The following is an 11,513-nucleotide window of genomic DNA, read 5'->3' as shown; positions in this document are numbered from 1 at the left end:
GAGCACGGGTTTGGGGGCTAGGCAGATCTGGGATCGTCCTCGGTCGGCCTCCAACTTGCCAGGTGACCTTGAACAAAGTCATCCAACCCCTCTAGGTCTAGATCGGACTCCTCTATCTGGTGGGGCCACTCAGCCCTGCCTATAGGGCTATTGTGGAAATGAAATGTGGTAACACATGCTAAAAAACACAGTCGGCGCTTGTTACAGGTTTCCCCATCGCCTATCCATGTGGGAGGGAACAAGGACCCCTGAGACATGCATAGATGAGCTCAGAGGGAGAGCGAAGGGAAGAACGTAGCAGGAATAACAGAATGGGAAAACACTACAGGACAATCCCAGTGGCACTGGGAGTAAAGAACCTGCCTGCAATGCAGGAGACAAGAGGCGGGGGTTCGATCCTTGGGTCGGGAAGGTCCCCTGGCGGAGGGCATGGGAATCCACTGCAGTATTCCTGCCTGGAGAATCCCATGGACAGAGAAGCCTGGCAGACTTCAGTTCATAGGGTCGCACAGATTGAAGGGATAGCATGCACGTAGCATGCACAGTGCAATCATGGACTGCTTGGCCAAGACTATTAAGTGGTCACCTTGCTATTGATCCACAAACCTGGCTCAAACAGCACCACGTGCCAGGCCCTGTGCTAGGATCTGGGCTGCGGCAATGCCCTCAGGGCTTCCATGTCCTACAGGGAGCAGGATCTTTCAATTTACTCCAGGAGACTATTTGGTTCAGCCAGGCCCCAGGCTCATTCCCTAAGCTCCTGCTCTGTGCAGAGCCTGTGCCAAGCCCAGGGCATCTGAGGTAAACAAGCCCATGCCTGCCTCCCAGTGAGGAGCCTGGGCTCTGCCTTGACAGACAAGGTCTGAATCCCCGCTCTACCCCTCACTGCTGGGCTGTGGGGCCCCTCTGAAGCTGGGCGTCCTGGACCACAAAGGAGAGCTTACAGTGCCTGCAGGGAGAGGATTAGATGAGATGATAGCCAGTGCCTGGCTCAGCGCACAGGAGCGAGGAGGATTCTGCTGACCTCTGAGGAGCTCAGACTTCCATCTGCCAGACCACGTGTTGCCTCAGAATCATCCTTTTGTCGGGAGGTCCCCAGGGGGCCCTTTGCTGCCAGCAGGGGAGGGAGGCCGCCTGGAAAGTATTCAGCCAAGAGCATTAGGAATGGTCAGGCCTGAGGGACTGGCTTATGTGTGGGGCCTGATTGGCAGGAAAAGAAAGGTGCCATGTCCTGGACAGTCTGAGGGAAATGGAGCTAATACCTACTGCATGTATAAGAGGGTTTCCCCAGTGGCTCAGTGGTAAAGAATCCTCCTGTAACGAAGGAGATGCAGGAGATGCGGGTTTGATCCCTGGGTCAGGAAGATCTCCTGGAGAAAGGAATAGCAACCCAGTCCAGTATTCTTGTCTGGGAAATCCCATGGACAGAGGGGCCTGGTGGGCTACAGCCCATGGGGTCGCAAAGAGTTGGACAGGACTGAATCGACTGAGCACATGCGTGGGTGCACACACACACACACATGCATGTCTGAGAGAGGGCGCTAACCCAATGTCTGCTGAGTCCTGGGCATGGCGCTGAGCTTCGCAGACCTGTGTGCGTGCCCTCCCAGTTTCAGAGGCACAGATTGGCCTCCCCGTCTTGCAGAGGGGGAAACTGAAGCGCAGAGGGTTTGAGCCACTGTTGTGGGTTGAGTTGCTTCACAAGAAGACCCTGTGGCAGGGAGTCGAAGACAAGGAGTGTATCTGAAAAGTGATCCCAGGAAGCACAGATCGGAGGATGGGACAGGGAGATGAGGGGTGACAAGAAGCTGATTCAGGGTGTGTTAACCTGCAGCTGACCACTGTGGGCAACCGAGCCTCCACCCCCATGGGCACCTCCGGGAAACAGCGTTCCACTGAGGGGCAAGGAGGCAGCGCATTTGTCCACTGACTGCCAGCTGCCCCTGGGTGACCACTGCTTGAGACCATCCTCTCCCAGGCGTCTGTAACCTGCCTGTGAAGCCCCAGTGTCCAGGTGTCACAGCAGAAGCCTGGGAATGGTGAAGACCGCAGGATGTGGGCGGGGCCGTGACAGCGTCCACGTGTTACCCCCTGAACCCCTCACCTGTGAAGTGTTCGTCCCACCCCTGCAGCAACCGCATCTCTCCCAGCACTTTTGCCACACTCCTCTCCCGTCCCTGCTCATCTCCCCGTCACCTTGCATATCCCTCACCCCCTTGCCCCTCAGGCTTAGACCACAGGGTCAGGGTCATCCTACTCTCCTTTCATGCCATCTGCTGGACAAGTCCAGCTGGCCGCTTTATCCCTGGGTGTCTAGACTCTGGGTGCTGCTAGGCGGAGTGCCGTCCCTGTGTGGTCAGAGCCAGCACCCATTGTTCGTGGTCTCCAGCCTCGCCTAGGATCTCAGCTCCGGCCCCAGCCTCGCCTTGGCTCCCATGGTGGCTCTCTCCCTGTAACTCCGCAGACACCATCCCAGGCAGTCAGCAGCCTCCCTGAGACAGTGCATCCCCACCGCTCCTGTGGGTGACCCCATCCCTTCCTGCAGAGGGAGACAGGCAAACAGGAAAACCCCTTCGCCTTCCGTACCTCACCCTGTGCTCACCCACCCCTCCCCCGAGCCTCAGGGGAAGGTGGTTCCACCTCCTGCCCGAGCCCATCCTCTCCCTGCCTCAGGCACCTAGCTCTCCAGCAGCTCCTGGCATTCTCCATCCATAGTCAAGTGCATGCGGGTCTCCCCATCACGGGATACACTCTCTGTAAGCCTGTACTTCCCTCCAGCTCTCACCTTTACCCGTCTACTGGCTTTCACAGCCAGGCTTCTTGAGAGCAACGTCTATACTCATCTTCAGTTTCTCCCCTCCCCTCCCTCTTCCAAGTTCTGCTGGGTGCACTGCCTCCCTGCAGTCAAATTATCCGTGTCCTGGTCACTAAGTCTCATCAGGGTTCCCTCTTTCTCCTAAATAAACCACATGCTTTCACATCCTGTCTCAAGGTCTGCTTTTGGGAGAGCCCAAACTCAGATGCATGCCCACTCTTAGAACATCACTGGTGAGAGGAGAAGTTTATCCTGATGGGCTTAGCACAGCTCACCTCGGAAGACCAGGCATATCACTTCCACAACACACCAGAGTCTGGATGGCAGGAGCAAAGACGGCTGCTAGTCTGGCAGCCAACTGTAACCACCACAGCGCGCCTCAGGCCCCTCGAAATCCACAGCTCCCAGCTGAACTCGTCGCCGCCCCTCCCCCAAACTTGCTGCTCCTCTGGCATTTCCTCTTCAAGGGGCACCACAACCAGCCCGCCAGGAAGAGTGCCGGAGCTGCCTGGGCTTCCCTCCCCTCATCCCCACATCGGCGGCCACGCTTGAGCCTAGTCCCGGCTCTCGGCTCTGAGGCAGCTTCTGAAGACACCCCTACCCCTCCCCGTCTCTCTCTGCATCTCTACAGTAGGCTCCTCATCTCACCCACCTGTGCGCCTCCACTCTTGCCTGCCCCCTACCCACCCCAACCACTCTGCTCTGATTTTTTTAAAATGCTGACCTGACCACGTCAGCCTTCTGCTCAGGATAAAATCTAAACTCTTCTGCTTGGTGCTCATGCCTCTTTAGGACTCCTCCCCTGCCCCCCACTCACACACACACAGAGAACGTCTCAGACCTTGTCCCCATCCTGAGCATCACAGCCCAGCCATCAGCACCTCTCTCACTTCTACATGCTGTGCCCTGAGCCTGGACTGCCTTTCTTTCTGCTCTAGCTTCCCTTGACAGACTCTTGCTCATCCTTCAGAACATTGTCACCTCCTCCAGGCAGTCTTCCTGACCATACCCCAAGCTGGGAGTCTGCCCCTCCCTGGATGTACCCCCTAGCACAGAGAGGATCACCCATGCTCTGACTGCCATGTTTTTCTGTGAATATCCTCTGTCTTCTTGGGTTTTCATCCCAGTGCCCAGCATGAGCTTTGCCCAGAGCATGTCCTCTCATGGTCTCCATCCTGCTGCGTGTCCTCCCTAGCAGATGCTAAGTGCTCAGCAGCCAGTCATGGATTCAACTGCTCAAGGACACACAGCTAGGAAGTGTCCTTGTGGATTTGAGCCCATGTTCCTCTTCATCCCAGTGGAGTGACTGGATGGTCTAGTGTGGTGGTTCAGCCTGGCGCCCCTAGAACCCCAGCCATACAGGTTCAGATAGCTCTGGCAATTACCAGCTGTGTGACCTTGGACTAGCTACCACTTCTCCAGGAGTCGCTTCCTCGTCTGTGACGTGAGAATGGCATCTCCCTGCCAGGCGTTGTGAGGGTGGATGGGCGGGGACCTGCTGGGGGCGGGGAGCATGCCAGCACTCAGTGAGCTGGGAATGCACGTCTTCCCGTAGGTCTGTGTGAGTGCCAAAGGCTGCACAGCTCCCAGGGCACACCGACGCCTTTCTAACCCTTCCCTCCTGAGGTTACCTCTGAGTGGGGCCTCCCCCGCCTGGCTGCCCCTCCCTCCAGTCAGCAGCCTGGCCTCTGCACTATCCCAGTCCCCAGGGGAGAAGATGGGGACGGAACAAAGGCTGCCCGCTGCCACCCTGCCGAGGTCACTGGGGAGTGCTATACCTCCCACGGGACTGTCACCCTGGGTACCCGAGGCCTTGCAGCACCTCGCTGGGAAGATTCCCATGGCAGAACCCTGAGGACCCACTCAAACTTCCAGGGGGTGTCTTGGCGTGGAGAGGATGCTCCTTTCTGTCACCGGCCCTGCAGCCCCTTGGAGCCAGTGGACGCGGAGCTGTCCCTGAGGGTCTCTGTATGTCCAGTAGGGGGCGCTGCCGTGCTGCTTCTATCACCGCACACGTGTCCATCTCGGGGTGTCGCCATCTGCTCAGACCGCTTCCTTGGGCTCACGAACTCACCTTAATGTCTGGGCATTGGGCACCACGTATGTTGGTCTCTCTCTGGGTGACTGTCCGTTGCTGAGTGTGAAAATGCCCTTTGTGACGACACCCAGTGCTGTGCACTCACACCTGTTCCTTTGCACACCTCTCTGTGTACACTTGAACCGCACACACCTGTGTAGGCACGAGTCCCTCGCTATGACTGTGGTTATCCACCTAGACCTGCGTGTACCCAGCTCTCTCCCTGGATGTTACACATTTCCGAGGGAATGCCCCTCCCTGGGTGTGTACGTGTGTCTTGAGTGCAAATGTCACAGCCGTGGGTGTGTGTGACACTCCCAGGGGACACACACCTCTTCACAGACACACACTTTATAAGTGCACGCCTATTTTCGTGGGTACACAGCTGTCTGCTAGTGCACGGGTGAGTGTGTTGGTGTAAACCTGTCCCTCTAGGTGTGCACACAGCTCTGAGTACCTTTGCTCCCACGGATCTGGTGTGCCTGTCCATGTCTGGGGCTCCTCCCTAAGCCTGTTTTGTTTTCAAGCCTGAGTCTGCCCCTCCACCCCGGGTACAGGGACGGAGCCCACGGGATAGCAAGAGTACTGCCTTATGCCTCCCTTTCCCAGAGGTCTGGGCCGACAAAGGAGGGTGCGGCAGAGGGCAGAGAGGCTGTGCCCGCCCTGGGATTCCTGACTGGGCCCTGGGGAGCCACATCTCTCTCTTGACCAGGACCCTGAGGACTCAGGGGAGCTTCCCAGGAGTCTGGGTTCCCGGGGGGCAGGAGTCGGGAGGTAAGGACGTTCGGGGCACACCCACACCTTTACTCCTCACACCCCAGACTTCCTCTGCTGGGTCTGACTGAAAGCCACAGGTCAGCACAGTGTGAGCAAGTGTGTAAGATGCCAGAGGGGAATGAGAAAGGGGCTGGAATGCAGACAGAGAACTCAGGAGGAAGGTGGAAAGCTGAAAGCAGGGAGGCACGAGGAGGCAGGCCCCTGCAGAGCTGGGGCTGGTGGGGAGCTGGAATGGGGTCCCGGGATAGCAGAAGGGGACCCCTGGAAACTTGCTGGCTTCCCACGCCCCTGGGAGCCACACACCAGCCCAGGGCTGGGACTTTGCCCAGAGGAGGAAGACACAGCCCTGCCTCCTCTCCCTGTGTCTCTGTTTTCTCTCATAGTCTTGCTGCCCTGTCCTTGTTCCCAAAGGCTAAGTGCAAGGGCCACAGCCCGGGAATGACAATGCAGAAGACCAGATGCACCAAAGATGAGGTTTCTAGGGAGACCCTGGACAAGGGTGTGACCTTCTCAGCCTCTGACTCCGTGGATTCTGGGAGGAAAGTGCGGAGGGGGCCTAGATCACCGCCCTTTGTAGGCCCCACCCAGCTCTGGGCTCTTCCTGCCTGGGATGGATACTGACCCACATCATAGACAGGAAGCCAGGGCCCAGCCTGGAAGGGGCCTGCCTGGAGCTGGGACTGTGCAGTGTGGGCACCCCCAATCCTGGGACACCCAGAGGTCTGGGGGATCAGGCAGAAAATGCCCCCCCACTCTGGGGGCTGCTCGCCCTCAGTGGTGCTGGATCACTGCTGTTATGCTTGGTTTAGTGGAAAGAGTGACAGGTTTGGGTTTGAAACTCCCTGGGTTTGGACCCATGTTTCACATCTGACAACCTGTGTAACTTTGGGCAAGTCACTCACTTCCCCACCCCCATCACCGAGCCTCAGTTTCCACATGTGCCACGGGGGTTCTAATCCTGCCCGACCTCCCTGGGCTGCTGTGAAGCCCACACGTAAGATGCCAGAGGGCTTTGTAAACTGTGAAGCGCTGTGCACAGCACGGGCAGCTGTTTCCGCGTAGATGAGTGATAACTGGAGCCACCAGGCCTTGAGCTGGGCACTGGGTTGAGCACTTTACATGGGTCTATTCTATTTTATTCATGTAAATCCACTCATTTCAACAAAGTTAAAAATCTTTATAACAACCTCACAAAGTATGGATGACCAGCTCCTTTTTACCACTTAGTAATCAGGGCTCAGAGAGAATTACTTGTATTTGTTCACTTATTCAACAAGCGTTTATTGAGCACCTACCAGGTGCCAGGCCCAGGCACCCTACTTTGTGCGCTTCATCCCACTCAATTCTCACAGTTCAGTGAGGAGGTATTAGTGCCCCATTTCCAAACACCCCTTAGTGGGGCAGTATTTCTGTTTACTGTCTTCCCGCCAGCACACGACCAGCGGGAGTGGCAGAGATCTGTGTTTTCAGTCCATTGCACAGATTAAGTGCTCAGTAAACATCAGTTGAAGGGCTTCCCTGTGGCTCAGTCAGTAAAGAATCTGCTTGTAATGCAGGAAATGCGGGTTTGATCCCTGGGTCGGGAAGAGCCCCTAGAGAAGAACATGGCAACCCACTCCAGTATTCTTGCCTGGGAAATCCCGGACGGAGGAGCCTGGTGGGCTACAGTCCATAAAGTCACAAAGAGTCGACACGGCTGAACTGACTGAGCACATGTGCACATAAATGTAAGCTGAGACAAGGAAAGCAAGCACTGCTAGTTCACACATGAGGAGACTAAAGTTCAGAGACGAGAGATTTGCCCAAGATGACTCAGCCAAGAAATGGTAGTGCTGAGACTTGGGCTTACACCTGATTAGTTCAAAAGGCTGTTCTTACCGTGACACTTATTCTACCCACAAGAAAGGCCACTTGTAGGGGGGAAGAAGAGGTCTGAGCTCAATGCAGACTGGGGACACAGGGCTGTAGATGCCTGGAATGGCAGAGCTGGGGGCCAAAGCTGCTCTTGCCTTCTTTACTGGGAGCCCTGGTCCCTCCTGCCTCCTCTGCCCACCTGTGTTTCAGGTCCCTGGCCTTCCTGGTCAGGGGAGCAGCACTCACTCATCAGGTCCTCCATCAAGAAAGGCGGCCAGCCAAGCTTCAGAAAATCCAGCGCAGGAGCTGCCAGGCTCAGCTTCCAAGACCTCCTGGCTGTTCGCAGGCTAACTCAGGAGCTCAAGGTGAGAGGGAAGGGCTCCAACTGGAGGAGGGGGTGGGAGCAGGGCCTTGGGCCATCAGAGCTGGGGAGGGGACTTCAAAGAGCAAGTTCAACCTCCTCATACCCATTTTTTGGCTGTGGAAACTGAGGCCCGAAAGACAGAAAGACAAGATAGAGCCCAGCACTTGCTGAGTGTTCACTCTATACCAGGCAGTGTGCCAAGCTCTTTCACATTTGTTATAATGGCATCTGCTCCCCAACCCCCTAGCCCAGAGATTGTGGACACCCCCAAAGTCAGGGTCCTCAAGGACCCAGCCTGCACACAGGTGGGTGTCCAGGAATGTTTGCTGAACACACAAATGAAGGAGTTAATTAGCCAAGTAGGACGCATTTTGCCATTGAGGAAATTGAGGGTCAGAAAGAGGGGAATTGACAACAGCCTCAAATGCAGCTGAAAAATGATCTCTGGATGCCAGGGACCTTGTAGAGCCCATAGGGTGCAGGTGGGGCAGGTACCAGATGGCAGCAGACTGGGGAGTGATGGTAGATGAGGAAGGTTAAGGAGAGGCTGAAAATGTGAGTCAGAGAGACAGAGACAGAGACTGAGAGCTCGAGGGAGAGGGTATTCTCTGGACTAACAGGGAGGCGAAGCAGGCTACTGCTTTATTAACATGGGTGTGGTGGTAGGGGGCGGGGGACTTGGACAGGCTTCAGGTCTGGTTGGGTGGAGCCAGTAGGGATGTTCTGGAGATTTTTCTGGAACCACTGAGCAGGGCATGAAGATTCATCTCTTATTAGAGACCCCTCCTGCCCTCAGAGGAGAAAAGAAAGTAAGGCTCAGAGACCTGACGGTGGGCCAAGCCCAGTGCTGGGCACTGGGGCAATTCCTTTACTTCTCAAAGCAGCCCCGGGAGGAAACAAGATCCCATCTTCATTTTACAGAAGAGCAGTGGCTAGCCCAAGGTCGTGTGGCATCCACCAGCTCATCCAACAAATGTCACTTCAACACTCCCTGTCTAGGTGCTGTGCTGGTGGGGTGGTGGGGTGGTGGGGGAGGGCACACTACAGAGGCTGCCCTCAGGCCACATCACTTTCTCTGCCAGCTGTTCCACCCCGAGAGCATCCATTCTTTTGCCTATAAAACAGGAAAGCTACAGCTCTCAAGATTGTGAGAATTAAGTGAGATAGCCTGGTGGACACAGTTGATTGCCACTTCTGTCACCCGGCCCAGCTGGAGGGACACACACTGGGCTTCCTGCCTCTCCCTGCCTGAGGGCTTCTCTGGCTGCCGGGCTGAGCCCACACCCGGGAGGCCACAAGCGCTGGGAGCTGGTGCCCTGGGAACAAGCCTCAGCCCTTGGAGAGACACTGGGTGCTGTAGATAAGCACCCAGTTCCCTCGCCCCCAGGAGCAGTGCTGAGTGCCTTCCACAGTTGATGGTGGGACCTCCGAGGATGGGCCCCAGCTGTGCAGGAGGAAGCCTGCCCGTTAACACGTGTGCTGGCTCTCCTCGCCCTCCCTCGCCACACTTCCCTAAGTCCCCTCCCATGTAAACTTCTTGCATCCACATCCTCGTTCAGAGTCTGCTTTGGGGCAAACGCAGCCCGAAACAGATGACTCAACTTGGTGCTCAGGAGACCTTCAGCAAGCGTTGCTTACCTCCAGGCTCATTCTCACTTTTCCAGAATCGGACGTCTTCAAGAACACAGTCATGGCTCCAGTCAAACCGCCACTGGCCTGTCAGCACCGTCCAGGAGCAGGTGTGGGCCAGGGCCTTGGGGACGCGAGGAGCTGGAGGGGAGTCGGGACCCTGGGCGTTAGGCCACCTATCAGAGGCTGAGCCCCTTGGAAGCTCAGGACTACAGAGTTGTAAGTTATCTTCCTGTGTCCTTATGTTCCATGGTCTGTCCATCCCTCTGTTCTGACTCAGGGTCTATGCTCAACATATTAGGCTTTGAGCCCCAACTCTACGTGTTCCCTGTTGCAAACACTCCCCACCGTCACCCCCCTCCTCCCCTCCCTCCAGGTTCCCCTGGGGGCAGCCAGGTTGCAGGTGAAGTTCCCCTGGGTCCGGGCGCAGGAGCTGATGCAGGCTCATCTGCCCTGCAAGCTGGCTGGTGTGGCCTACCATCCGGCCCCGTGTGCCCACCTGGCCGCCGAGCTGAGTGCCGAGATCCGGGACCTGGTCAGGGCTGTCACCCCACCCCACTACAGGCTGGGGTGCTCCGTCAGCACTGGGGGCAAGGGGCAGGTCAGCGTGGGGGTCTCCAGCAGGTGCCTGTGGGACCCACATGCAGACAGCTTTGCCACCTCCCACTATGTGAACCCCATGCTCTTCTGCATGGCGCTGGTACACGGTATTTATTTGGAGTGAGTCAAACCAGGGTTCGATTCCTAGGTTGGGAAGGTCTTCTGGAGAAGGGAATGGCAATCCACTTCAGTATTCTTGCCTGGAGAGTCCCATGGACAGAGGAGCCTGGTGGGTTACAGTTTGTGGGGTCGCAAAGAGTCGGACACGACTGAGTGACTAACACACACACACACACACACACACTACACGAACCCCACTCTCTTCTGGGTGGCGCTGGTGCACGCCATCTATTTGGAGTGAGTCAAACAGATGAAAGGTCCGGGACTTGTGTGGGGCCCTGGACTCAAGCCTCACAGGGAAGACTCAGCCCCCAGCCCATCGGTCAGTGACCTGGGAAAGCAGATCGACCCACGCAAGGCAGGCTGCTTCCACAGCTCTTAGCTAAAAGGAAATGAACACCGTGCCACTACATGGGCCCTCCTCAGGCCACCCAGACCACACACACTGCTGATTCCTTTGCCTCTGGCTGGAATTATGTTAGCCATGTGCAGCTCCCGGAGGGCTGTACAGATCAGAAGCTCTGAGGGGCAGCTATCTATGTCTTTGATTAATAAAAAATGGGAAATAAATTAATAATGACTTAATACATGCAATTTGGGATCAAAATCTTCCAAAGCATGGGGAAAATAATAAAAAGGGGAGTTCCTGAAACTGAAAAGTTTGAGAATAAGTGCTGTTGTGCAGAGGCCAGCATGAGCCAGGCACTGTGGGGGAGGGCCTCTGGGAAGAGGAAAGGCAGGGGACTGGTTCTTACACCTGCTCCAGGCCACGAGCTGTGCTTGGGCATCACGTGTGTTTCCCTCATCTTCACACGGCCCTGGGAGACCATGGTACCACCCCCACTTTACAGGTGAGTAGACTGAGGCCCAGACAGGACAAGTTACTTGCCCTGGATACTTGCAGAATCAGTAAGAGATCTGAACCTTGGTCTGCCTCACTTAAAAAGGAAAACAAAATACAGTAAAAAAAAAAAAAAGAAAAAAAGCGGAGGTGGGGGGTGGGCAGGGAGAGAGTCCAAAACTGTGATGCCTGGAAAGTCACCCTGGTTTGGGTTTACGAGGAAAGGAGGGACAAGTGGAGGGGCACGTAAGTGGGTGCTGGGCGCTGGTTACACTATTTACTGTTGTCTAGACCAGGGCTTCCCTGTGGCTCAGCTGGTAAAGAATCGGCCTGCAATGCCAGAGACCTGGGTTTGATCCCTGGGTTGGGAAGATCCCTTGGAGAAGGGAAAGGCTACCCACTCCAGTATTCTGGCCTGAGAATTCCATGGACTGTA

The 11,513-nt window shown here is 56.2% G+C and overlaps 1 protein-coding gene across 1 annotated transcript; it reads left to right on the top strand.

Moving 5' to 3' along the window:
• The first annotated feature begins 4,298 nt into the window (after window positions 1–4,298).
• LOC129656479 (dynein light chain Tctex-type 4-like) lies at window positions 4,299–10,240 on the top strand. Its single transcript, XM_055587116.1, has 4 exons — window positions 4,299–4,366; window positions 6,053–6,168; window positions 7,734–7,888; window positions 9,893–10,240. The coding sequence occupies exons 1-4, from the start codon at window positions 4,299–4,301 to the stop codon at window positions 10,238–10,240; spliced, it is 687 nt and encodes a 228-aa protein (XP_055443091.1).
• The last annotated feature ends 1,273 nt before the right edge of the window (window positions 10,241–11,513 follow it).

The sequence above is a fragment of the Bubalus kerabau genome, chromosome 6 (genome assembly GCF_029407905.1).
Source record: "Bubalus kerabau isolate K-KA32 ecotype Philippines breed swamp buffalo chromosome 6, PCC_UOA_SB_1v2, whole genome shotgun sequence".
In the NCBI taxonomy this organism is placed as follows: domain Eukaryota; kingdom Metazoa; phylum Chordata; class Mammalia; order Artiodactyla; family Bovidae; genus Bubalus; species Bubalus kerabau.
Note: the sequence above shows the minus strand (reverse complement) of the source record. Positions and strands in the feature narration are given on the sequence as shown.